This window comes from Scylla paramamosain, chromosome 36 (genome assembly GCF_035594125.1).
Source record: "Scylla paramamosain isolate STU-SP2022 chromosome 36, ASM3559412v1, whole genome shotgun sequence".
In the NCBI taxonomy this organism is placed as follows: domain Eukaryota; kingdom Metazoa; phylum Arthropoda; class Malacostraca; order Decapoda; family Portunidae; genus Scylla; species Scylla paramamosain.
The window spans coordinates 2,649,656-2,677,364 of record NC_087186.1 but is presented as its reverse complement, the minus strand read 5'-3'; the positions used below and the strand labels follow the sequence as shown (position 1 = coordinate 2,677,364).

Genomic DNA, 27,709 nt, shown 5'->3' with positions numbered 1-27,709 from the left:
CACCCCCTGTCTTCTCTCTAGCCGGACTGTGTTAATAGTCTGGTCAGACCAGCAAAACTACTGGCTTCTGGGGAGGCTTTGAGGTGAAATGCGTGATCATCTTTGGGGCAACTGAACCGGAAGTGCCCCATAGCCTTGCAGTGGTAACATTATTATTGAAATGGTAACGTTATTATATTAGTTATTAAATTTAGGGTTGCTGTGCACCATACTCCCCATTGCCATCCTCTTCGGGTCAAAAGAAGATCTGATGGAGACTGAAGCGGTATAAGAGTTAGTCGAATCAGTTGCTTTAAGGGAATAAGTGAGTTATTACCGGCTGTACGTCCCAATCTACTTACATAGTATAGGAGTCTCCTTAATAGCCTGCCAGGGAGTGTAGCTGCTTATAACACACTCCATACCCAGGGAAGTGACTCCTCGGCTGCGTGTGTATGCAGGTCGAGTTCTGGTACAGTGAGCGGTGAATGACCCTCCTGTGTGCTCGTGGGCACTCATTTCTAGTCGTTCCCCGTGTCTCTTTTTAGTGAGCTTGTTGATTGATGCCGAGGACTTAAGTGTGTAGTGAACTTTGCTCCCTCCTTAGGTCCTGACCAAACCTGCCGTCCAGGAGACGGTAAATGACGCTACTCGGTTTGAAGCTATAACATCCTGTTGGACAGGGTGTTGTGTTTCCCTAGACGTGGTTCTTGATCCTTTCCCAGCTGTGGGAGTTAATTGTTGTTAGAGTATTTCTCTTGTCTGTAGGTGGGTAAAACAGACTGGCGATCTCAGTTAGTGTAACCTGGCGTTACGACCATTGTGAAAAGGATGCAGGAGTCACAAGGGACCCTATACGCCCATATTTGAGCCTTGCATTGAGTCCACCTAGGAGGTGATTCAGGGAAGCTAGTCCAGGTACAGCAGCTTTGTGAAGGGGCTGGGAATTGTGGTTGTAAAAATATATAACTTTCAGCAAAATACTTACCAGCCAAAGTATCTAGACGCAAGGAGTAAGACAAGGAATCTCACCTGAAAATATTCGCTTGCACAATGCATGCATACCTGATGAATATAACTGAGCGCGGATCTTATGGGAACGAACTAAAATCAGCCCTTAAATTGAATAGCTTACAAGCGATTAAAACAACAACACCTGTATCACAAAAACTATTCACCCATCTCACAAGCATGGAAGCAACATCTAGGGAAGAGGAGACTGCAGCAGAAGCCATGTAAGACAATGTACAGCAAACGCAGTGGACTCATGAACAAAAATAGCAAAAATCCACTAAATCAAAAAGAAAAATGCACGCGAGAGACAATGGACGAATCTTATATTCACCAAAGAAAATATAGTAGGGCCCCCCCACACACAAAAAAATAAAATAAAAAAAAATAAAAATAAATAAAAATAAATAAATAAAAAATTTATCAAAGATTTAGAAGAAAATAAATTCAAATGCACACACACCGATGAAACCATTGAAGATGAAGAAGTTCTGATTCTTCAGGAGAATAAAACCGGGCCTAATCATAACACGTGCACCGCTAGAAAAAAAAAATGAAAAGAACAAGAATCAACTTTAGATAATAAATAATCAAGACAATGAACATTATTCAATATAAAGTTCTGCACTGGAAAATGAGAAAAATGGAACTATCCAACATATACAGATAAGCTAATACTGATTTCATTCTGGTCAACAGTCATGGAATTACTAACTACGACTCTAAATATCCCCGGATACAAGACTCATCAAAAACTACAGTAACACGATACATGATGGAACTCCAGTAGTTACCAAAAATAACTTATTATACAAAATATACGATGCTTTCATATCTGATCTACTTGTAGTAGAAATCGAAACCATAACAGGTCCCATAGTAATTGCAATTCATTACCAATTTCCAGGTCATATATCCCCACACCACACTTCATCAGGCTTTTTATAAGAACCATGCCGGTGTATCTAACTGCTGACTTGAACTACAACCATCCCATCTTTGGATACAGCACTAAGAACACACGTGGCAGTCAACATTCCAACCTTATAAAAAGCAGGATCATTCAACACATCGGACCACATTTCCATTCTTTGTACACCCACCGCAGAGGAACAAACCCAGATACAGTACTCACTAGCTACAAAACGCACCACAACATATATATTTCACAAGGACCACTAACAAGTGACCATATCCCAATTCACCTCACTACCATTCCCCCATCTACATACAAGTCCCACCAATATCATACTTCAAAAGAGCAGAGTGGAATCACTTTACAGAACACTTTGCCAGTAATGATAATTATGACAACCTGGATATTACTACACTCGGAAATATTGACAAAGCACTTACTGACAGGCATAATACAATTATAATACAAATACATAATACAACTGCAATAGAAACGCATATTTCTTATATGCATTTGCGCTCACTTATATACCCAAAATTCAATTACAATACCCAAAAGATTATAGCCCAATTTAATGCACTAAAACGACATGAATCATTACACGGCTGGACTCCACACCATTTCACAAGCTGCAAGACCTTGAAACATTATTTCACAGACTCTCTTATTAATGAATTTAACGAGCTGGAGCAGAATACTTTGCAACACTGCCTCAATCTATAACAACCCAGAAATATTTTGGAGCAAAATTAAGAACCTTACTGGCCAGACTGCACCAGAATCTCACTACTTACTAAACTTACGAAATCTTAAAATCTACACTCCACCCAGAAAAGAACTTCATAAAGAACACTGGAACAAGACACTGAAAAATGAGGAGAATAAAAAGGATGAAACCCAAGAACATACAGAAGTAATACTCGAATTCATGCGCAATAACATACATAGAATCATGCCCCATCACTACGCACTGCGTGACTTCAGTAGACTAAATACCTCAGAACTTGATCGAGAGATCACCACACAAGAAATAAGGCATATTTATAAAAATATGTCCTGGTAGCAGTGGCATTAATAAAACCACCTTGAACAAGCTTCCACACTCATCAATTGCCCGATCAATGCCTGCCTCTCCGCCGGATACTTTTTCTGATTATTGGAAAACAATTAAACTGATACCAAAACCTGATAAATCTCCTCACTCAGTACAAAACTACAGACTCATTTCACTATTAGAATTCTCAGGAAAAAAAAAAATCTAGAGAGAATACTAAACAACAGATTAAGAATCCATCTCGAATTTAATCAGCTTTATAATGAAAATTAATTCGGCTTCAGGAGTGGAAAAGGAACGCACATGGCACTACCTTTAATAACAGAATAAATTTCGCAATACAAAGCGGACGGGAAACAATGCTAAATCATAATGAGTTATATCTCAATAGCATTTGCCAAAGTATGGCACATTGGCTTGAAATACAAAATTCTTCAATTTTGCCAGTCTCGTCTCCTCTGTGACATCCTAGATGACAGGAAGGCACGCATCAAAATTTATAATTTCATGGTGCCCAGAATCGAAATTGAATGCGGAGTGCCTCAAAGCAGTGTACTCTCCAGCACTCTTTACAATGATTTAGACAAAGTATGACGAGTAATAAACATCATCTATGTGGATACTATAGCTCAAGTAGCTATGGCTACTCAGTCAAATTTTAAAAAATGATAAATGAACTATCAGAAAGAGAAATAATCAAAATTAACGAATTTGAAAATAGTTGCAAAATCAAAAGAAATCTATAAAAATTCACAACTATACACCTCCAAGCAAGAGTCACCTACCCTTTAAATACCAACAACAGGGAAATATAATTTAAATCAAGTGAAAAATCTCTTCCACTATAAATCACCAACAAAGGTTACAGAACAAATACAATGAAAAGGAGAAACAAAGCCAACGCTGCACCAAGAAAACTATCAAGACTGCGGGACTTACGAACAAAAAACAAAAACCCATCTAGTAAAGGCACTATAGTCTGTTCACATAAGCTAGATTTCTGGCGTCTATCGTCTGACCATTTTGAATCGAGGGCTTAGGCGTTCTCCTTTCCGGTGATTACCCGGTCTCCGGCGCTACTAGTTATGCCAAGACACACCTCATCTCAGGTACTTCCTACCGCAAAATTAAATGGTGTTGCAGTATATGTACGCTGTAATGTTCTAGGAAAGGCAAGTTAGTGTAATATATGTTTTTTTTGTTTTGTTTTTTTTTTTCCTTTTTTTTCAAACACCACAATAATTAGTAATGTTTCCTCCAGGCGGTATCACGTCTCCATTTATTTATTTATTTATTTATTTATTTTAATGTATGAGGGACACAGACGAAGAGCAACGAAAATCTAAAAGAAAAAAAAAACACTAAGATGCCGGTCCCTGAATAGATTTGGAAGCGGTAGTCAAAAACTGAAGAATAAGTGTCTTGAAACCTCCCTCTTGATGGAATTTAAGTCATAGGAAGGTAGAAATACAAAAGCAGCCAGGGAGTTCCAGAGTTTTCCAGATAAAGGGGATGAATGATTGAAAATACTGGTTAACTCTTGCATTACAGAGGTGGACGGGTGCAATATTGAGAGGAGCAACATTGCGGCGATGAAAGAGAGGATGAAGACAGTCATTTAGAGGAGAGGAGTTGATGAGACGAACAGCTATTGATTCCACCCTGTCTAAAAGAACTGTATTAGCTAAATCACCCTCCCTCCCCGAGAAATGTGAAGCGTACTCGATACGTGGACGGATAAGACCCTTGTACAGAGGGAGGGAGGAGGGAAAACTGGCGGAGACGTCTTAGAACACCGAACTTCATAGAAGCTGTTTTAGCAAGAGATGAGATGTGAAGTTTCCAATTTAGATTATAAGAAAAGGACAGACCGAGGATGTTCAGTGTAGAAGAGTGGGCCAATTGAGTGTCATTGAAGAAGAGGGGATAGCTGTTTGGAAGGTTCTGTTGAGTTGATAGATGGAGGAATTGAGTTTTTGAGACAATGAACAATACCAAGTTTGCTCTGCCCCAATCAGAAATTTTAGAGAGATCAGAAGTCAGGCGTTCTATGGCTTCCCTGCGTAAACTGTTTACTTCCTGAAGGGTTAGACGTCTGTGAAAAGACGTGAAAAAAGTGCAGGGTGGTATCATCAGCGTAGGAGTGGATAGAACAAGAAGTTTGGTTTAGAAGATCATTCATGAATAATAGGAAGAGAGTGGGTGAGAGGACAGAACCCTAAGGAACACCACTGTTAATAGATTTAGGAGAAGAACAGTGACCGTCTACCGCAGCAGCAATAGAACGATTAGAAAGGAAACTTGAGATGAAGTTACAGAGAGAAGGATAGAAGCCGTAGGAAGGTAGTTTGGAAATCAAAGCTTTGTGCCAGACTCTATCAAAAAGCTTTTGATATGTCTAACGCAACAGCAAAAGTTTCACCAAAATCTCTAAACAATGATTACCAAGTAAATCAATGATTAGCCAGTAAATCACCAGTAGAGTGGCCTTGATGGATCCCATACTGGCGATGAGACTGAAGGTTGTGAAGTAATAGATGTTTAAGAATCTTCCTGTTGGGGACAGGAAAACTTTAGATAGGCAGGAAATTAAACCAATAGGACGGTAATTTGAGGTATTAGAAAGATCACCGTTTTTAGGAATGGGTTGAATGTAGACAAACTTCTAGCAAGAAGGAAAGATAGATGCTGACAGACAGAGGTGGAAGCACGGAGGTGCAGTTTCGAAGAACAATAGGAGGGACCCGATTAGGTCCATAAGCCTTCCGATGGTTTAGGCAAGCGAGGGCAAACATTGCGAAGAATTTTAAAAGGCAGCGTGAAGTAGTCAGAGGATGGAGGAGAGTGAGGAACAAGCCCTAAATCATCCAAGGTAGAGTTTTTACCAAAGTTATGAGCGAAGAGTTCAGCTTTAGAGATAGATGTGATAGCAGTGTGCCATCTGTTTGAAATAAAGGGGAGAACGAAGAAGAAGCAAAGTTATTGGAGAAGTTTTTTGGCTAGATGCCAGAAGTCATGAGAAAAGTTGGATCTTGAAAGATTTTGATACTTTCTATCAAAGGTTGTGTTAAACCAAGGTTTAGGTTGAGAAAAAGAGTGAGGAATGTACACCTCCATGCCAGACATTATCATCTCCGTTATGCGATCGGCACACAGAGACGGGGCTCTGCCACGGAAGCAGTAGTCATTCCAAGGAAAATCAGCAAAATACCTCCTCAGTTCTCCGTCAACAAGCAGAAGCAAAACGCGAGGCACCGAAGCAAGGAGCGGTCACCAAAGATAACTTTTCCTTATGCTAATTTGCCAAACAATGAATCCGTTATTCTGTGTTTTCAAAAACATATGAGGGTCTAACCTAAGTTTCCATGTAGTTATCTTCTCCAAACAGATTTTTTCAGACTGAGGAGGAGCGAGTTGCCAGTTTGTGCAATGTGACGCTCACGTCGGAGGGAGTTCCAATCGCGAGTGTCACTGACTATATATCATGCATAAATCTATATATTTTTTCTCTTAATTCCAACTGACAAATCTTTCCATAATATTACATTATTTCTGCTCACCCACATATGATTACCTCACTACAATATCATATATTTTTTTGGAATGTAGTTCACCTTGCTGTCAGTTTCAGCCATCAATGTCATTTTGATATACTACATTTTGCATATAAATGGAGACAGTAACCAGTACAGGAGTCTCTAGTTTCGTGAAAAAAAAAACTTGTTATGCAGCACAACATTTCATTTATTGAAAATTATGTCGATAGCAGGGAAGTAGAGTGCTTCCTCAATGGTATACCAGTCTGCTTCAGCATTATGCACTTGCAGTATGTAAAACACTTGTGATTTCAATTCATCAAACAGCAGAAATTTCGTAGAGCATCATTATAATATCACGTCATCTTGCATCTTTATCTCATTTTATCATTGTCCTTTTTTGTGATTATTATTAGTAGTAGTAGTTGTTGTATTCTTATTTTATTTCAATTTTTAGTATGCTTTACTTTATTGTTTATCATTATTTTCCAGTCAGACAGAGTGAAACCACAACTAAGTGAGGACTCTTTCCAATGGTTTCACTTATCAAGATGTCCTTCCATTCATAATTCTCCTCAAGCCAATATCAACAAGAGTAACGTGTACTAATTTGGAGTGGGAGCTACATTGGTTGCAAAAGTTAACTATTCTACACATAGACAATTCTCTATATTTACTGGTATCTTATTTTCACAGTAGGAAACACGAGCCTACGTTGTTTTTAAGACGTCTTGAACCTTATCTCTTTACTATTTTGAAACTCCACTCCTCTCCTCACAATATCATTTGCTTTTCTTTTTTTTCACATATCATTGTACTTTGTTAGAAGGAAGATTAGCACGTTATCGTCTTTCAATTAAGTCAGCTTGTTATTTACTACTTTTTTTTAATATACAATAATAATTTCAAATGATTAACATCTATTTTCATTCCTATTCTCATGTTTTTGCTGTTAATATATGCTTAAATTCTTCTTATTCAATTAATCTAGTTTTGTAATTTAACCAGTAACACAAATAAAAGCTGTAGTGGTAACTTGAACTATCTCCTAATTAGACTCACATTTCGTCACTGAGAGAATATCGTGAGTCAGGGTCTAACCAACAATCTTTCAGTTGCATGAGCTAGCACTGTTCCAACAGTGTTACCTAACTCGATGACCTCTCACAGTATTTTACAGTGATCTCAATATCTTAATTCTTCCCCTACGTTTTTTTACTACATGGCTGAGCGTTTTCTTAATGCCTGACTGAAAAATTTCTGCTGCCCTCACTCCTAAAATTTGCTTTTATTTCCAGTCGTCTTATCAATTAGATCTATTTATGGTTTATAGAAGCCCGGCCATCACACATATGCGTCCACGTTTATCCCGGGTTTCAACATAACCCCCGTTATACAATATAATTCACATATTTCTTGCATTACATTTATCACTAAATATCGCCATTATCGAATTTCTAAAAATCAGGCGATGGTAATTTTCATATATCATCAATTTCTCCTAAAGCAAGTAGTCATGTCAGCTGTGATGACAACTCTTTTCTACCGTTTCTTTACCCATGATGATACAAGCTTGTATCATCCTTCAGAAAATTTCAACATTATTTCAGTCGTTCGCTTCTGTACCAAAACTACTACCTAATTGTTCATTTTTCGGCTTCTGTGTTTCCTCCATTAAATTTATCGTCTTCCCGCACTTGCTTCTCCCTGTAAAAATGTTCCTCTCATGTATATCGACAATGTCTGCTTAATAAATCTTCTCCTTTACGTCTCTGAACAACTAAATTTTTCGGTATCGAACAGAATATATTATTTGTATTAATAGGTCTTTTGTTGTGAAATTTTACCCATACCATCTTCTATACAACTCTCTGGCATCTTTTTTTCCCTGCTGTGTTTTCTTCTAATATATCACTACAATGTAAAAGTCAACAGTATTCCCATTTTTATACCAATTATCATGACAACACTTATGACATGCTGCACATTTTTATTGTATTGATATGGGTGTTTCCCTGTGTGTTTCTACTTCCCCATTTCTTTGTACGCCGCTGGTGAAACAAATACCTAATGACCATTGCAAGAGGCCATAATCCCCTTATTACACTAGCAATATCACTGAACATATTTCAAGGCGCTTTTTAATCAGAGAAAGACAGTTTAAGTAGTCAAATAAGGTAACCATAAAATTTAAAGGAGTGAGAGCCCATATGACAACAACTTGCGAGCAACACAAACGCAGAATGAATAACTTAAATGCTTTCATCATTTTTTTTTTCTGTTGACCAAAATTTCTCACTAATTATTTCAGTATGGTACCAGATTTACAGGCGACTCAACAACAATTAATTACAAGATCTATTGCAACAAATCATTACAACTCTCGTGTATGTTCTTTCAATATCCTAATTTTTTTTAATATCAGTCTTGACAATATCAATCTTTGCAATATCAATCTATGCAATATTATCCTTGCAACATCATCCTTTGCAACAGAAATCCCACCGCTGCCACCTGTGTTAGGGTTTTCTGTTGCACGATCTTGCTGCGTCCCTAACTTATTCATGTGTGTTCAAAGGAACACAAAGTTTGTATATAATTTATTCAATTTGTATTACTTACATATATTTACACTCAAATGATCATATATGACTTCCGACAACAACGAAAAACTGCGAAAATTGATTCATCGCCTTTCAAATAATTTCTATTAAATATCTCGAACGTTTCACATTACACTTCCGATTCAATGATAAATCGCATCCTACACAGACCTTACAACTAATATTCAATGAGGAAATGCATCCTACACTGTAAAGGATTTTAGACCCACACGGTGACGCGAATCGTTTATTGCATTCGGTCAAACCTGAAGACATACATAATAAACATAAGACGTTCGTAGCACTACAAACTATTACTGTATAAACATAACGTATCACTAATTATGGATTACACTAATTAGGACAATCAACCCCTCGTAATACAGATGTGGCACTCACGTGTTTGGGGTCTTAAGGAGGCCTGTCACCAAGCAACACCTGCGTCTGTATTGTAGAGCTCCGATCTTTCCTGGAGTAGTCACACCCTAACTCGGTGGCGGTACAAAGGAATCTGTCCCTCCGGGCTTCCTTCCTGCTGGCCCTCGGCACCTCACGCCTGCCCGTCTTACCCTTAGGTCAGCAATAGTTCCTGGGTGACTCATTCCTCTACAGAGATCCCTCGATGTCTTATCTACCCTTCGCGCCATGTCATCAACTTTACCACGTAAACACAACTTTCACTACCTCTCTGCAGCTAAGCTCTCCACAGCTAGTTCCTCTCACACATCTTCACTACTGTGATTAACTATAATGAATTCAGTTTCCATAATCTCTACTCTAATGACTTAGTTTCCTTAGTGTTACCCATGCTTTATATACTAGTTCACTTCAACTCTCAAAGCACAAATCATATTATTTAGCATACACATGCTCAACAACAACTTTGTTTCCGCTCGGCGGTCTTTCACCCGTTCGGTGGTAACACTCCCCCTGTCGGGCTTCGCACGAAATTCACATAATACATAAACTCACGTAGTCCCAGCGTCCTCCAACAGAGTTCATAGCCGGGTGACCCTTTCTCAGCAGTGTAGGGGTTAGAGTAGTGCACACGATCTTTCTCCACAGGAGAGAGCAGACAAGTCTCTTAATTTGATAGGATGACTGACAATTCAATGTGGTCAGTATCTGAGCTAAACAACGGCACGTGGTGGGAGAGCAATAACGTTAATGAGAGTAAAAAACCCCGACATTTACGTTATGGCGCAGGCTGCGGGGAAAAACTCCGTAACGTAGTCACTCCCACCACTGCTAAGGCACCATTACGTGCAGGACTGACTGGTGATATCTTCAACTACACGGCAATCACTGAGAATTGGTCAGTAAATCCTTGGCATGTTTCCAGCCCCGCCTATATGTTTCATTCACGGCAGGTTTCATCCTCTTCTCTGGTCTACTACGTTCGGTCCAGCTCCGAGAGTTAACAGTCCTTCCGAAGTGGCCTTGCTTCCACTCGTGTCCATGCAAGTTATCTGAGTCCAAGACGCTCGCTCTTCTCTCTTGAGTGCCGTTGCAGGCAGCCAATGACAGTGTCTCGCCTCTGTAAATACACAACCATAAGCACACAAATCACTCTCTAGTCTCTGCAAGCCCACAAGCTCACTCTCTGGTGGTGTTTAGCCTATGCTAGCCTATGCCAGCATACAAATGCACTTCCTGGTGGCGTGTGATCCATACAAGCACACAAGCTCACTTCCGAATGGAATTTGGTCTCTGCAAGCGCATAAATCCCTGCACCTTGCTGGTATCTAGTCTCTGCAAGCACATAAACTCCCTGCACCCTGCTGGTGTCTCGTTTCTGTAAGCATATAAACTCCCTGCACCCTGCTGGTATCTTGTCTCTGCAAGCATATAAACTCTCTGCACCCTGCTGGTGTCTCGTCTCTGCAAGCACATAAGCTCCCTGCACCCTGCTGGTGTCTAGTCACTTCAAGCCCATAAATTCCTGCTGGCGTCTAGTCTCTGCAAGCACCAAGCACATAAATGCATTCCCTGATGGTGTCCCATCTCTGCAAGCACCAAGCATAATTCATTTCCCGATGGTCTAGTTTCTGCAAGCACCAAGCCCACACGCTCATTCTCTCACCAAACTGACTGAATGACTGAAGTCCCTTAAGGACTGATACAAACTCGTTCTCTGGTACTATCCTCCGCAAGCACACCAATTCGTTCTCTAGTGGACTGATGTCCCTTAAGGAGTGACTGAAGGACTGACTGAAGGACTGGAGTCCCTTAAGGACTAATACAAACTCTTTCTCTGTTAGTAGCCTCTGCAAGCGCACAGACTTGTTCTCAAGTGGTAGCCTCTGCAAACACTCCAACTCGTTCTCTAGTGGTAGCCTCTGCAAACACACAGACTCGTTCTCCAGTGGTAGCCTCTGCAAACACTCCAACTCGTTCTCTAGTGGTAGCCTCTGCAATCACACAGACTTGTTCTCTTCCTTATATCTCTCACTGAGGTGCGTATGTCATTGCAATCATCCTTTTAGACCCTGTAGTCTTTGTTCTTTCATGCTCTCGTTCCATGCCCGGACCTTACCTCTAATCTGTCCGGTGTAAGCAGAATTTAGTGTCTCTAGTTTGACGATAGCAGGCGTACCTAAGACCTGTCGCTGGAAAGCTTGCTTAAATTCCCAAATTCAAAACAGGTTCCTTCACTAAATGTGGGTGTCACTCTCTTTGAGAGTTGTCAGCTCAATCTCCACGAGTTCCTGAGGTGATGTTCTTCAGGCCACTATACTCTCTTTGAGAGTATAGTATTTAGTGAAGGAACCTGTTTTGAATTTGGGAATTTAAGCAAGCTTTCCAACGACAGGTTGGAGCCCGGCAAATCCGTCACTATGTGATTCTTCATCAACCTCCATTGTCTTATTCAGCCCTTCGTGTTCCTCCTGGTGAAACACTCCCGACAAGACATCAAGCGCGGCTACTGAAGATTCCTTATCCTCCCCCTGGTGTACCTTATCCGGTTTAGGCTCAATCTCTACGAGTACCTGAGGTGATGTTCTTCAGACCACCTTATCAATCTCTGCCGGATTCACCTTGTTCCGCCTTATCATCGGTCAGGAGAGTCACTATTGATCGCTGTATCCTTTGGACTGCGTCAAAGGAGAATCTGTTTTGTGCTCCAGACCTGGTGATGATGAAGAGAGGGTGGTGGTGTTACCTTCCTCACTGCTCTTGAGTGAGCCCTTGTCACCAACATCATCTTTCCTCCGAATTGTCTCCGCTTCCTCTTGTCGATCCATGCCAGCCAACTACATTGGACAAACTTACGTATTTCGCTTCAGCGCTGATGCATGTACTCCATGATGGTGTCCCTCCAGTGAGGAGACACGACCACTCCACGGTGTCTCACCTGCGCAAGGACACAGTCACTCTACAGTGTCTTGCCTGCTTGAGGACACAGCCACTATACGATGTCCCGCCTGCGCGAGGACACAGAGGGAGCTGGTAGTGCCCATCTACTATATTCCATTTCTTTGACCATAACTTGATGACCTCCTTAATCTCCATTGAATAGGCTTCTCCTTCTTCGTAGGTGAGTTCACGACCTTATATAGCTTCTATATTTTCTTACAAACGTTCTCCTGCCTTGAGGTGAACATTCTACCTCTGTTGTTCTCAGACAAGCAGACAAGTCGTCCCTGTCATTCCTAATGGATCCATTTACTGTTCATCCTAAAGGGCTAGGTATTGCAAAAGGGCTCTCTGTGGCTCCCTGTCCTCACCTCGAGTGGAAGGAATGCTCGTGGTACGTCCAGACCTATCAATAACTCCACGTTCGATGGTGTTTTACATGGCGTAACTCCCCTCAGGTGGTCCCCTGATCTGACCTCTTCATTACTCTCAGTAGCTGTCGCTTAATCTCCATTGAATAGGCTTCTCCTTCTTCCTTCACTTCTTTGCCATTTTACCGTGTAATGGTTACAACCGGGCTGACACTGCTTCTTTGTCACTTGTTGCTATGCGGTTTGCTCTCTTGGCGGTAATCTGGTTGGTCACTGGCCCCTTTAAAACCCGTTTCGTTGTTCCCAGAGGCGTTTGGTAACGCTTCATCTTCCGTTGGCCTCTTGGGGCCCAGTGGGTTCCTCATAGGGAAATGTAGAAGGTCTGAGTGATATTAAGTGCATCCCACAACTCCACAGAGGTCGTGGCGTCTGCATTCCGCCATCTGGTGTCCTTTACCCAGGCATGTGTAACATCGTTTCTCATCTCTCACTAGTAGTGTTCTAGCCTGTACAGACATGTCACTGAAAACAGGGCAAGTCTGGAGAGAGTGACTTCCCTGGCACACCGTACATAGTTGATCTCATCTACCATGGTCCTCTCCTCTGACGTCACCAGCCCCACTGGTCTCTTCCATGATCTACTTTGCCATATGCTCGGATGTTGTTGGGTCCTAGCCTGTCATGCCCATTTTGCTCCCTCTAACGTTTCTCTGAGGAATACTTGAAGCCACTCGATGCGTAGGAACTCACCATCATGACTTTTCCGATATTCAAAAGAGGCTAGTTTCGTAACACCTTTGCAATCTTCCTCTGAACCGCTCAGCTATCAGTCTCATCAACCCTTGTGTGTCAGTTTCCCTCAGGTATTCCAGGTCTCATAGATTCGTTACACAATTTGCCAGGTCGTGTACTAGGTCTTTCGGGCCTTGTATACCATTTCAACTTACAGTTGCTCCATGCCAAACTTTGTTGACTAGTTCACTAACGTATGTCTTTGTCTTCATACTCCTCGTCCAAGGTGGCGAATGCTTGCTCATATCCCAATTTTGGATCTTTAATTCGTATACTTCTTTGCAGTACCGCCATTTGGATCCAGTGTAAGCTGATAAGAGCGTTTTGCTGAGCTTCGTTTTGTACAGGATGTTCGTCGCTTCCATGTGGTCCTTGACGGCCTGTCAAAATTCCCAATAGCCCCCACAAGAACCTCCACTGAATGTAGGTGGTGGCGTGTAAGCGAGCCTCATGGCGTCCATCATTTCTTTCATGCCTGGAGCCAACACTCCACCATCAGACTATCTTCCGTCTTTTCCCTTCAATGCTTCAACTGCTGGGCCGCCCCCTTGTTGGGCGTCGTGCCCTACCTTCTCTCTCTGCATCACATCCGCTGACTGGTCACTCTCTTGTTGGGTGTTGCACTCCTCCGTTGGTTGCGTGTCGCACTCCGCTGTTGGTTGTGTCGGGAAAGGGGCGTCATGTTTCATGTTGGTTTTCTTCCCTGCACCTTTTCCTTTCCCTCCCTGATCAGGATGAACTTCATTCCCCTGGTAACGTACCTGGGCGCATTCCCGGCTGGCACTAAGCAAGCAAATGTCCTTTTCCCTTTGCTCTCTTTTCCTTTGATCGAGACAATCTTCCTCCCCCTGGTTTCGCAATGGGGGTCTATTCTTGGATGGCTTCACGAGGACGAGGTTCAGATGTAGTACAACGAGTCTTTCTTCAGTTCTTCAGTTCTTCTTGCATTGTCTCCATCGCTTCCTTCCTCTGGGTACGTTCTTCCATGAATATTTTCGTCAGTTGCTGTATCATCTCTTTCATCTCCCTTCTTGTGTGGATGTTTGTGGATACTTCTTCGCTTCGAGTGTATTGTCATCCAGGTGAGCCTCATTCACTGACTCTTCGTTTCGCAGTGAGCTCGGCCCTCCATCCATCATGACTGGGAACTGGGAGTAGATACTTCGTTAAAAGGGTGTTAGCTGAGGGGTTGGTAATTGAGTGCGCAGGACTGGTGTTACAGAAGGACTGCCAGAAAGGCTGATATCACTGAAGAACTGACTGAAGGACTGACTGAAGGACTGACAGACTCACTGAAGAACAGTCTGAAGGACTGACTGAAGGACTGACGGACTCACTGAAGGACTAATGTCCCTGAAGGACCAGTGTCCCTTAAGGACTCATTGAAGGACGCACTGAAGGACTAGTGTCCCTTAAGGACTCACTGAAGTACTCACTGAAGGACTAGTGTTCCTTAAGGACTCACTGAAGTATTCACTGAAGGACTAGTGTCCCTTAAGGATTCACTGAAGTACTCACTGAAGGACTAGTGTCCCTTAAGGACTCACTGAATTACTCACTGAAGGACTAGTGTCCCTGCTTCTGCTGTCACGTCAGATTCTTGATCGTTGTCCCCCATCTGATGTACACTCGTCACACTGTGTGTGGTGTTCACCATACTCATTTACACACACTGCTTCTACCGTCACGTCAGATTCTTGTTCGTTGTCCACCATCTGATGTACACTCGTCACACTGTGTGTGGTGTTCACCATACTTACACACACTGCTTTTGTCGTCATGACAGATTCCTTGTTCGTTGTTCACCATCTGATATACACTCGTCACACTGTGTGACGAGTGTATATCACCATACTTACACACACACACACACACACACACACACACCCATGTGCAAATTAATTACCTCTCTCCCTTCCCGGCTAAGCCGCGTGCGCTGGACACCCCCGGCCGCCCGGAACGAGGACACCGCGCCAGTCCTATCCGTTGTCCTATCCAGGTAACACACACTCGCTGCCCGCCCTCCGGGCATGACGGAGGTGCCCCGCGCGCCGCGCGCCCGCCCTTGGCAACGCACACACGAACACACACTTGGTGTCCGCCCTCGAGGTAGGACGGAGGTGCTCTACGTGCTGCGCACCCGCCCTCAGCAACGCACAAACGCACACACACTCGCTGCCCGCCCTCGAGGCAGAACGGATGGGCCTCGACCGCTGCTCGCCCGTCCTTGGCACACGCGCACACGAACACACCCTCGGTGATCTGGCCTGAGGGGGATGCCCGCCCCGCGCGCCACCTCTCCGCTCCGTCCTCTGGGAGGACGAGGATGCCCGCCCCGCGCGTCACCTTTCCGCACGTCACTTCTCTGCTCCGTCCTCTGCGAGGACGAGCTGCATCGGTCCCTTCTGGAGGCCCGTCAGCATCTCCCTTCGGATGGTGTTGCTCGCTAGAGGTTCACAGAAGACCTCACATTTGACTGTAGCTGCCCGGAGGCAGGTAAAGGATTTTAGACCCACACGGTGACGCGAATCGTTTATTGCATTCGGTCAAACCTGAAGACATACATAATAAACATAAGACGTTCGTAGCACTACAAACTATTACTGTATCAACATAACGTATCACTAATTGTGGATTATGCTAATTAGGACAATCAACCCCTCGTAATACAGATGTGGCACTCACGTGTTTGGGGTCTTAAGGAGGCCTGTCACCAAGCAACACCTGTGTCTATATTGTAGAGCTCCGATCTTTCCTGGAGTAGTTACACCCTAACTCGGTGGCGGTACAAAGGAATCTGTCCCTCCGGGCTTCGTTCCTGCTGGCCCTCGGCACCTCGCCTGCCCGTCTTACCCTTAGGTCAGCAATAGTTCCTGGGTGACTCATTCCTCTACACAGTCTACAGAGATCCATCCCTCAGTCTTATCTACCCTTCGCGCCATGTCATCAATTTTACCACGTAAACACAACTCTCACTACCTCTCTGCAGCTAAGCTTTCCACAGCTAGTTCCTCTCACACATCTTCACTACTGTGATTAACTATAATGAATTCAGTTTCCATAATCTCTACTCTAATGACTTAGTTTCCTTAGTGTTACCCATGCTTCATATACTAGTTCACTTCAACTCTTATAGCACAAATCATATTTAGCATACACATGTTCAACAACAACTTTCTTTCCGCTCGGCGGTCTTTCACATCAACATTTTACTCTGCATTGCAACTGCCTGGCTCTAAAATATAAAATACTCGTACTGTGACAGGGGGCTTGCCCATCTTGATCCTCTCTGGTCTGACAGCTCCATCTAGCTTTTCTCTTTGTTTCCTTCTGTCTATCTCTGTCTCCTACACCTCATAATATGCATATGATGTTAGAGCGACCTTTTACCTCAACAAGACTTTTATTGCTATAAGGGTTATGTCCCAATACTTCGATCATACTTTTTTTTTTTTCCTATAACTTTCAGTAAAGTTCACTTTCGAATAATTATATTTTTCACATACTTCGATCATACGGTTCTTTTTCCTATACTTTCAATAAGGTCCATCTTCAAGTAACTATATTCATCTCCCCATATTTCGATCATACAGTTTATTTTTTCCTTAACTTTCAATAAGGTTGATTCTCGAGTATCTTCTAGTCAGGAACACGGAGGCAACATTTCCTTTGTTGTGCCGGCTGTCCGTCTTGTACATGTCATTTGCTTCCGGTGACCTCTACTTCCCTTGTATACTAATTGAATGATATCCACCTGGGTATCTCTTGTAATCTGCTGCTAATCTCTTCATGACTCACCGCATCTTGTTCTCCTCGGTGGTCACGTCTCATCTCCCATCTATCAGGATGGTGATAACTTCTTGTAATAATGGTACTTCCTTTCGTGTTTATCATCATCTTCCCTTATTTATCCTTTCTACTTTCTTACTTCCTTCTTCATTTCTTCACATTTGTTTCATTCTCCCTTCGTACATGTGTAATAAGTTGAAGTGGGCGCGCCTGCGAGAGGCTCACAGACTAGTCAGCGAGTCCCGCCAAAACGAGTCTTAAGGCCCTGAAGGTTTGTTGTGGGGATTTTGGCGGGAGAGGCGAGCGAGAAAGAGACAGGGTGCAGAGTAGTGTTGGATTTGCCATTTGATTTGCAGGTATGTTATTGGGATTTGTTGTATTCTTTCATGGTGTAACAGTGTACATTGGGGGACATTATTGGGAGATAGGGTGGTGATTTGTACGCTTGGTTGGCAGGAGTTTGGTCTTGGCAGTGTGCTGTGGGACGTCAGTGAGGTGGCACCGTAGCAGATACTGTGAACTAAGGAGGCTGCAGTGAGGAACTTGCTGTCCCTGGCTGCTATGGTGTTAGTACCGCCGTGCATGGAGGAAGAGCTGCAGTACTTCAGGGTAGTGGTAGTGGTGTACCTTAAGCGCGTTGGGTCGGTGTGCGGTTGGGCCTATAGGGTGTGAGGGTCCTGTGGTACTGGTTAGGGTGGGACAGTGTCAGTGGCATATAACATTTCTTGTGTTGGTGCGTGAAGTGTTTATTTCTCCTGTTTATTTGTATGTGGATTTACCCATTTTCTCATGGGATCAGGTATTTTGGAGTGCCAGCAGTGTGGCCTCCAAGAGTTTTAAGCACTCATATCATATTTTATTTGTGTTTTCTTTATTATGTACTCAACCATTAAATTTTTAAATTGTGGCCTGGGTTTCTGTGAACCTAAGCAGGAGGTTTTAAATTAATCAGTGGGTTCTTGTGGTGAGTGCTTGGTGAGCCTAATTAAGGTAGGTTAACTGTGCCCTAGTTTTGCACTCATTACAATTGGTAGCAGAGCGTAGTTTTATGCCCTTTTGGGGAAATTGTTTCAAACTCCTGCTTGGGTCCAGTGCTTTTGGCAGAATCCACTTAAGTGTTAGTGTGGCACTACTCCTGCACAATGGAGGATTTGTTGTGTTTGGGTGATGTTGATGGCCAAGGTGTAGCTGGGGTTAAAGTGGAGTGTAAGGAGGAGAGCAGAAAGGTGGAAGTGACCCCAGAGGTAGTTAATAACTTAATCAGTACCAATGCTCAGTTATCCCAAGCAGTGGCATAACTGTGTAATAAGTTTGACCAAATGGGGCACATGCAAAACATGGTGTGGTCACGTCCTGTCCCCACTATTGGAAAATTCTCTGGAAGGGTACGGAAGGCCAGTGAGTTGGATGACTGGGTAGAGGATGCCACAGAGAAAATAAAGCAGCTGGGATTACAGGGCTCTGAGGGAGTGTCATACCTGTGTGGGTTCTTGGAAGGCCCAGCCCGTCGAAGGGTCCGCAACAGTACTGTGAAGACTGTGTCTGACCTTTTTGATTGTTTGAGGTCTGCTTTTGGACCAGAACTGAATTATGCAGACTTAGAAAAACAGCTGCATGCTCGGGTTCAACAGCCGGGTGAAGGAGTGTGGGAATTTGCTGATTCTCTGGGTGTTATTGTGGATAAAATGTACAAAGTGAGAGACAAGGGAGATAAAGAACGGCAATGGCTGCTAACTACATGGTTCTGTAGGAATTTGAGAGACAGAAAAGTAGGAGTGAAGTTGGGAAAATGGTGGGAAAAGCACCAGCCTGTGAAGTGGGAGGACATGGTTCAGCGAGCAGCAGACCAAGTGAGTGAGGCTGAGCGGATTGTGAAGGAGGAAGCAGAGTTAGTGAGTGGGAAAAAGCCAGAGAGAGTTGTGAGGAGTACCCTTTCTTCACCATCTTGCTCCTTGTGTGGACAACATGGACACTTGGGATATCAGTGTGAACGGTTCAAGGAGTTGGTGTCCAAGACAGCGGGAAAACGGGAGTCCTTGAGAACAAGGGGCCAGCTCTCAAGGCCTGACGACAGGGTCCCCACTACAGCTCAGATAAGGAGTGTGACTAATGTGACCGAGGAACGGAATGATGTAAAAAGAGGGAAAGTTAAGTTGTTTGGAAAGACTCTGAGGATAGATGCGTTGGTGAATGGTATACCTGTAAGTGCTCTGGCTGATTCTAGTGCTGAGGTCAGTCTGGTGACAGAGGAATGGTACAAACAGCACCTCCTCCCCAAGCAAGCTGTGATCTATGGGATGGACATTCGGATTACAGATGCAAATGGGAGGGAAATTCCCTGTTTGGGTTATGTGAAGGTGAATGTGGAAATTGAGGGAAAAAGTGTTAAAGACTGTGGACTTTTTGTGAAAGGTGGTGGTGGGGAGAGTGGTGTGGTGCAGGGCACTACATTGCCAGTGCTGTTTGGGATGAATGTGTTGAAGGGAGCCGTGCACCTGGGGCTAACTGAGAAGTGGGGCAGGTGTGTCCGTGCCATTGAGGCAAAATTGAGGGTGACACAACAGCCTCTGGGGTTTGCTGTAATTCAGCAGCAACAGGATTTAGTAATCCCGGCTGGTACCAGAAGAATAATGAGAGTGTTTGTGGAAAGTTTACAGGAAGTAGATGTAGATAGTGTGGTGTTGGAGCCCTTAGTGCCTGGTGAGGGCTACTGGGTGCCTGAAGGTTTGTGTATATTTCCCAGTTATACCAGAGTGGTTAAGGGTGAAGGATGGCTGTCAGTGGGTAACCTGGGACAAGCAGATGTGCAATTCAGGCCACAGTGGAAGGTAGCCAAAGTTTCTCATGGAAGGGAGGTTACTGTGGGAAGAGCTCACACACACACAGTAGCTCAGACTGCACCTCCTTCAGTGGTTAAGGAGTTCAGGGACAGACTAGGGGTGCAGGTGGATGAGAGTCAGCTTGATTCAGCACAGTTGGAGAGACTGGATGGATTGATCCATGAGTACGGAGATGTGTTTGCTGAAAACGAGCAGGATTTGGGATGTGCTACTGGAGTGGAGCATGAAATTCACCTCAATAGTGCAGTGCCCATTCGCCTTCCATACAGACATATTCCTCCCCCATGTATCACTGAGGTTAAAGCTCATGTAAAGGGACTGTTGGAACAGGGAGTAATAGAGGAGAGTGTGAGCCCATATGCAGCCCCAATAGTGATGGTGAGGAAGAAAGATGGTTCGCTGCGACTTTGTGTTGATTATCGAAGGCTGAATGAGGTGACAGTGAAAGATGCCTTCCCATTACCAAGGGTACAAGACACACTAGATGCATTAGCCGGGGCACAGTATTTTTCTTCTTTTGATTTAGCTGCAGGTTATCATCAGATTCTTGTGCGGGCAGAAGACCGGCCCAAGACTGCTTTTGTAACACCATTTGGCCATTATCAATATGTGCGCTGTCCTATGGGGTTATCCAATAGCCCAGCAACATTCCAAAGGTTTATGGAGTATGTGTTTAGCGATCAGGTTTTTGTGACTCTTTTGGTGTATCTGGATGATTTGTTGGTGTTTGCTCGGAGTGTGGATGAGCATCTGGATAGACTGGAGGGAATGTTGAAGCTTTTGAGGAAACATGGGCTGAAGTTGAAACCTTCCAAATGCCACATACTAAAGCCCCAGGTTAGGTACCTTTGATTTATCATTTCTAAGGAGGGAATTAATACAGACCCAGAGAAAATACGGGCTGTACAGGAGTGGCCAGTTCCGCACACTGTTAGGTAGGTCAGGGCATTTGTCGCATTCTGCTCCTTTTACAGAAGGTTTGTGAAAAATTTTGCGAAGGTGGCTGCTCCGTTGCATGCTTTGATGAGTGGTGATTCTAAGGCAGCAGTGAGTGATTATTGGGGGAAGGATGAGGCCAGAGCATTTGCCTTGTTGAAAGAGAAGTTAAGTCAGGCTCCAGTGTTGAAAAGTGCAGATTACAGCAAGCAGTTTGTGGTGGAGACAGATGCTAGCTTTGAAGGACTGGGAGCAGTTTTATCTCAGGAGCATGATGGGAGGTTGCATCCGGTGGCTTTTGCAAGTAGAGGTCTCAGAAAGTCAGAGCGGAACATGAGCAATTACAGCTCTAGGAAATTGGAGCTGTTGGCTCTGAAGTGGGCAGTGACAGAGCAGTTTAAGCACTATCTGGTGGGTGGACATTTTATAGTGCTGAGGAATAATAATCCATTGGCACATTTGAACTCTGCCAAGCTTGGGGCAGTGGAGAGTAGGTGGCTGGGTGACTTGGGAAGGTTTGATTTTGAGGTGAAATACCGGCCAGGGAAGGAGAATGGTAACGCGGATGGATTGTCGAGGAGGCCCGAGGAATTGATTGAGGGAGGGGAGGAAGAGAAGGAGATATGGGAAACCAGTCCTAACACCTCGGTGAAAGGGGTGGCTGTGATGCAGGTATGGCGTGGTGCCAGTAAGGAGCAGCTTAGGGATATGCAACAGTCTTGTCCAGTTGTAGGGAAGTTGTGGAGACAAATGATTGGTAGAGTGAGGCCAGCAGAACTAAGGCAGTTGCTACAAGTAGAGGAGTTTAGGCAATGGTGGAGAGTGAGAGGGTCCCTCATTATGAGGCATGGGGTGATCTACTGGCGTGGAAGGGAGACAGATTCTAGGAAGTGGAAAGTGGTGTTGCCAGTGAATCAGAGACCAGAAGTGCTTAAAGCCGCTCATGATCAGTGGGGTCATCAAGGGGTTGCTAGAACAACGTCACTAGTGAAGGATAGGTTTGCTTGGCCAGGACTACATGAAGACATCAAATTGTATGTGGCAAAGTGCAAAGTCTGTGTCATGGGAAAGGAGGAGGGTGTGCGGGCCAAGACTAAGTTGGGTACGTTGGAAGCCAACCGCCCCTGGGAAGTGTTGGTTGTTGACTTCACTTTGCTGGATCCGGCCAGGGATGGCAAGGAAAATGTATTGGTGGTGACGGATGTGTTTAGCAAGTTTGCCCTGGCCTTTCCTACTAAAAACCAAAAGGCAAGCACAGTAGCCAAGATCTTGGTGGAGGAGATTTTTCACCGTTTTGGTTGCCCAGAAAGGGTACATAGTGACCAGGGTAGGAATTTTGAGGGAAAGTTAGTGCAGGAACTATGCAAGTATTACCATGTAGCCAAGTCTCGTACCACCCCGTATCACCCTCAAGGAAATGGGATCTGTGAGAGGTTTAACCGCACCTTACATGGGATGTTAGTTCCCCTTGGTCAGGAACAGCGGGAGCATTGGCCTAGGCACTTGTCAAGCCTCACTGCCATCTATAATACCACACCCCATGCTGTCACTGGTTTTTCACCCCATTATTTGTTGTTTGGTGTGGAGCCCCATTTACCTTTGGATAGGTTCTGTGAGGAAACTGATAGTGAGCCTATTAACCATAGCATGTGGATTAGGAAGCTCAGAGAGACACAGGAGGCTGCTTGGAAAGCAGCTAAGTTGAACATCAAGAGTTACCACAATACCAATAGGTGGAAGCGTCAGGAGCAAGGAAAAGCAGAGCCATTGAGGGTGGGACAAAGAGTGTTGCTAAGGGACAATGCAGTACTAGGTAGGAGGAAGATTCAGCCTAAGTTTGCAGCTGAGGTGTGGGAGGTTGAGGAGGTGTTGGATGGGGTGAGTGGGGTGTATAGGGTCAGACCAGAAGGTGAGTCCGGCTGTAGTAAGGTGTTACATCGCAGTAACTTGCGTCCTTGGAATGGCAGTGAGGGCCATGCAGGGACAAGTAATGAAGTGCCAGCAGCGACAAGTAATGAAGGGCCACCAGAGGAGGAAGAAGTAGAAATGCCAGATATGACAGAAGTGTTAAAGCACTTTGGGTTTCCAGAACCGGACTCAGAGGAACAAGTGGACTCAGTGGTTGAGCAGGAGGGAGAGGATGCCCTAGGGCCTGGTGAAGAGCCAGATGAACAGAGTGGTGAAGGCTCAGAGCAGGTTAAAGGGGTTCAGGCCCCTCAACTCAGGAGGTCTAGTAGGATTGCTGAAAGGGGTGCAACGGGTTCGTCTTGTGTTGGCTGTGGGGATTGTGCATGAGGGCATGCACAAAGTTCAGGGGGGGTGAGTGTAAGAAGTTGAAGTGGGCGCGCCTGCGAGAGGCTCACAGACTAGTCAGCGAGTCCCGCCAAAACGAGTCTTAAGGCCCTGAAGGTTTGTTGTTGTGGCGATTTTTGCGGGAGAGGCGAGCGAGAGCGAGACAGGGTGCAGATTAGTGGTAGATTTGCCATTTGATTTGCAGGTATGTTATTGGGATTTGTTGTATTCTTTCATGGTGAAACAGTGTACATTGGGGGACATTATTGGGAGATAGGGTGGTGATTTGTACGCTTGGTTGGCAGGAGTTTGGTCTTGGCAGTGTGCTGTGGGACGTCAGTGAGGTGGCACCGTAGCAGATACTGTGAACTAAGGAGGCTGCAGTGAGGAACTTGCTGTCCCTGGCTGCTATGGTGTTAGTACCGCCGTGCATGGAGGAAGAGCTGCAGTACTTCAGGGTAGTGGTAGTGGTGTACCTTAAGCGTGTTGGGTCGGTGTGCGGTTGGGCCTATAGGGTGTGAGGGTCCTGTGGTACTGGTTAGGGTGGGACAGTGTCAGTGGCATATAACATTTCTTGTGTTGGTGCGTGAAGTGTTTATTTCTCCTGTTTATTTGTATGTGGATTTACCCATTTTCTCATGGGATCAGGTATTTTAGAGTGCCAGCAGTGTGGCCTCTAAGAGTTTTAAGCACTCATATTTTATTTGTGTTTTCTTTATTATGTACTCAACCATTAAATTTTTAAATTGTGGCCCGGGTTTCTGTGAACCTAAGCAGGAGGTTTTAAATTAATCAGTGGGTTCTTGTGGTGAGTGCTTGGTGAGCCTAATTAAGGTAGGTTAACTGTGCCCTAGTTTTGCACTCATTACACATGTTTAATTTTTCCTTGGTTCTTGGGTTACAACACTTCCACGTCTTTTCATAGACGTCCAGCCCTTTGGTAATTTAACACACACACACACACACACAGGGAGGTTACAGAAATTCTTCCTAAAATTTGTGATATAGGCACAGCAAACTTATTGTTGTTTAATGCACCGAAACTCAATTCCTCCCTTCATCAACTCGATAAAATCTTCCATATAATTTTCACCTCTTCATGAATGGCACAATTGTCCCCGTCTTCTAAAATGAACATTCTTGGTTTGTCATTTGTTAATAACACCACGTAACACGATTTTTTCTTTGATAAACAAGCGTTATTTTCCTTTTTTTCATTGCAAAGCAATAGAAAATATCCATTATTCCTGTCCAACTTTGCTTTTGTGGCTTTTACAATGATTTTTGCCCCAAAATAGATAAATTTCACCATTTTCACCAATTTTGGACAGAAAACAAAAAAAAAACAAATTCAAATGACACAAACATTTATTTTAAAACTTCTGAAACTAGTTTTTAAGGTTAAAAATGAACAGTTTTTCTTGCTCTGTGTGAATACAATAAATCACTTTCACGTATGAGCTCCCAAATGTAGCCTTCCATCATGTTTTCATTGAAGGATCCCTGATATCTCTGTTCAAAGTTCATTATATCTTGGTGGAAGGCGCTCCCCTTGTTCCTCTAAATATGCTCCCATATTCTCCTTGAAATTGTTGAGGTGAGTATCTAGGGTATCCTTCAAGGATATTCTTCAAGGATATTCTGCAGCCCATCTCACCTTAGCTTTTCACTAACGTTTTAACCAGTTCCATATATTTATCAACCTTGTTGTTGCTAAGAAAGCCCTGTACTACAGCAATGAACACTCTCAAGCTTTTTTTTTTCTCCTTTCCTGTGAGTCTCTGTAGAAATTCTGAGCACTCCATAATTGTCCTTGTAGTCCAGTGAAGATACCAGCTTTCACTTTTGCCTCTGAAAGCTTAGGAAATAAGTCTTGAAGATATTTGAAGGCAGCAGACTCCTTGTCAAGAGCTGTAACAAACTGTTTCATGAGAAAGTTTGATGTGTAGTGGAAGAAACAAAACCTTTCGAGGATTCTCCAATGGCTCATGTTTGATATTGTGTGCTCCCACTGTAGTGTCAGTCCTTGGAGGCCAGTGCTTTCTCTGGTAATGTACTGCTCTGTTTCTATTGTCCCAGAGGCAAAGAAAACGGGGATTCTTGGTAAAACCTCCTTGTAGTCCCATCAAGAAAGCCACCATCTTGAAGTCTCCAATAACTTCCCAGCAATACTTGTTGTAGTTCAAAATTTCCAGTAGAAGCTTTACGCTGCTGTAGCCTTCCTTAAGATGCACAGAATGAACAAGAGGTAGAGATGGATACTTGTTTCCATTGTGCAGAAGTACAGTTTTCAGGCTTTTGGAGGAGCTGTCAATGAAGAGTCTCCATTCATTTGCATTGCATGCAATTCCAATAGCATCAAACAAGCCTGATACATCATTGCAGTAGCATACCATGTCCTCTTTTATAAAGAAGCTGGACAAATGTTTGTGACGTTTTCTTTGGTTGGTCACTTGCACACTGTCATCAAGTAAATCCCATTCCTTCAGCCTTGAAATCAAAAGCTCACCATTTGACTTTGTCAAACCAAGATCTCTGATGAGGTCATTGAGGTCTCTGGTTTGGGCAGTAAGGATTCTTCCTAACTACAACTGTATCTATGATGTCACAGTCTTCCTCTTTGTTTAGCTCATCTTCTGACTAGCTGCTTTCTTCTGATAGTTGACTTACTTCTGGAGGAGCTGATACAGGAAGATCAGTACTGTGTGGTACTGGTGCAATGGAAGATGGAATGTCTGGATAGAAAACAGCAGGTGCATTTTTCCCAGATCAGCGTTTGGAAGGATTCACCATGCAGAAAAAGCAGTCAGTTGAGTGATCAGTAGGTTCACACCATATTCTAGGAATAGCAAATTTATACCATCCTGTAGAAGAACAACGGTATGAGTTTCTGTTAAATTTGTTTTATTTTTATTCTTAATTCTTAATTGGATTTTACTCTTGAAAACTAACAGCTATTTTACCTTCTAGTGTTCTCTAACAATGCTCACAAGCCAAATGAGGTGCCCAGGTCTTGCCTTGGTCTCCAACTAGCACAGCAAAATATTGTTGTGCATGCCCCTTTTCGGTCTTCAGGCGCCTTCAGGTACACACTTACTTACAGTACTTACTTACAGCAGCCCAAGGCGGTCAGCACACACAACAGGAATCCACTACCGCTGTCGTGGTCGGGCCCGTTTGCCTAGTGGGGGGCGAGGCACGCACACGCGGTATCTGTCTGGACTCAGCAGACTACTGAGAGGGGGAAGGGACAACAAAACACAGGCTCACTAGCACTCGTCTTTATTGCCCGCACAGAACAGTACCACAAGACACGAGGCACACTACCACACTAGTCGACAGCATTAGTCAGGGTCGCACCACCGGCACCAGGGTCGCACCACCGGTGAGTCCGAAAGAGCATTTAGAGTGAAGACTGGGTATGTCAGAATTGGGAGAACAAGCGCTTCCACAAGATGTGATTTGATTTTAATGTCGTTTTGCTAATCTGTTGATAGTGTTCAGCGCTATTGTGGCTTTTTGGGATATGTCTTTTATGTTTTTTTTTTTTTTTTTATTTATTTATTTTTTTTATAACCGTACCTACTAAGTTTTAGACCTAGCAAGTTGGCGTTTTCACCGTAGGGAATCTGTTCTCCTATAACGGTGATTGGAGTAGTTTTCCTTAAAGCTATGGGGAGGATAGTGAACTTGGTTGTATTGGTTTTAATTTTCCATTTGTTTTCATAAGGATTGATGTTTATTTCTTTCTCTATTTTTCTGGCTAGCATGTTTCTAGATTTTCCAGGTTGTATAACCACTTGAGTAATGTCATGAGCGTATAAAACGTTGATTCCATGTATAGCTAGGGGAAGGGGGGATGTCGTGAATGTATATGGTGTAAAGTGTGGGAGAGATTCAACTTCCTTGTGGGACTCTGCTTTACAGACTGAAAGGGGGACCTTCAAAATTATGTAGAGAGAAGGAAGTAGTTCTCTTGTCTAAGAAACTGCAAAGTAACATTGATAACATGGAAGGTTATTGAATTTGTTGTAACTTGTATTTTTAATACATTTATCCAGATTCTGTCAGTAACTTTAGAGACGTCGCGTATAACCAAACAACATTGTTTCTTTTCTGCAGCAGCCTTTGAGATTACCTCTGTCATCAATGCTAGGGCGGCATCCGTAGAGCGATGTTGGCGAAACCCGTGTTGCCCCTGCGGTAGTATGTTATTTTGTTTCGAGGTAGGTT

At 43.6% G+C, this 27,709-nt stretch overlaps 1 protein-coding gene across 2 annotated transcripts; it reads left to right on the top strand.

Moving 5' to 3' along the window:
- Positions 1–17,690: 17,690 nt before the first annotated feature.
- Positions 17,691–21,238, top strand: LOC135090825 (uncharacterized). 2 transcript variants are annotated; one of them, XM_063987908.1, is made up of 2 exons: positions 17,691–17,764; positions 17,865–21,238. In XM_063987908.1, the coding sequence occupies exon 2, from the start codon at positions 18,728–18,730 to the stop codon at positions 21,098–21,100; it is 2,373 nt and encodes a 790-aa protein (XP_063843978.1). In that variant the 5' UTR covers positions 17,691–17,764; positions 17,865–18,727; the 3' UTR covers positions 21,101–21,238. The 2 variants fall into 2 exon arrangements, with proteins under 2 accessions (XP_063843978.1, XP_063843977.1); XM_063987907.1 differs by having other exon boundaries at positions 17,707–17,764; positions 17,837–21,238.
- Positions 21,239–27,709: the final 6,471 nt, after the last annotated feature.

Coding starts and splice junctions, on each gene's coding strand:
- LOC135090825 (XM_063987908.1), top strand. CDS start 18,728: ATGGGGCACATGCAAAACATGGTGTGGTCACGTCCTGTCCCCACTATT.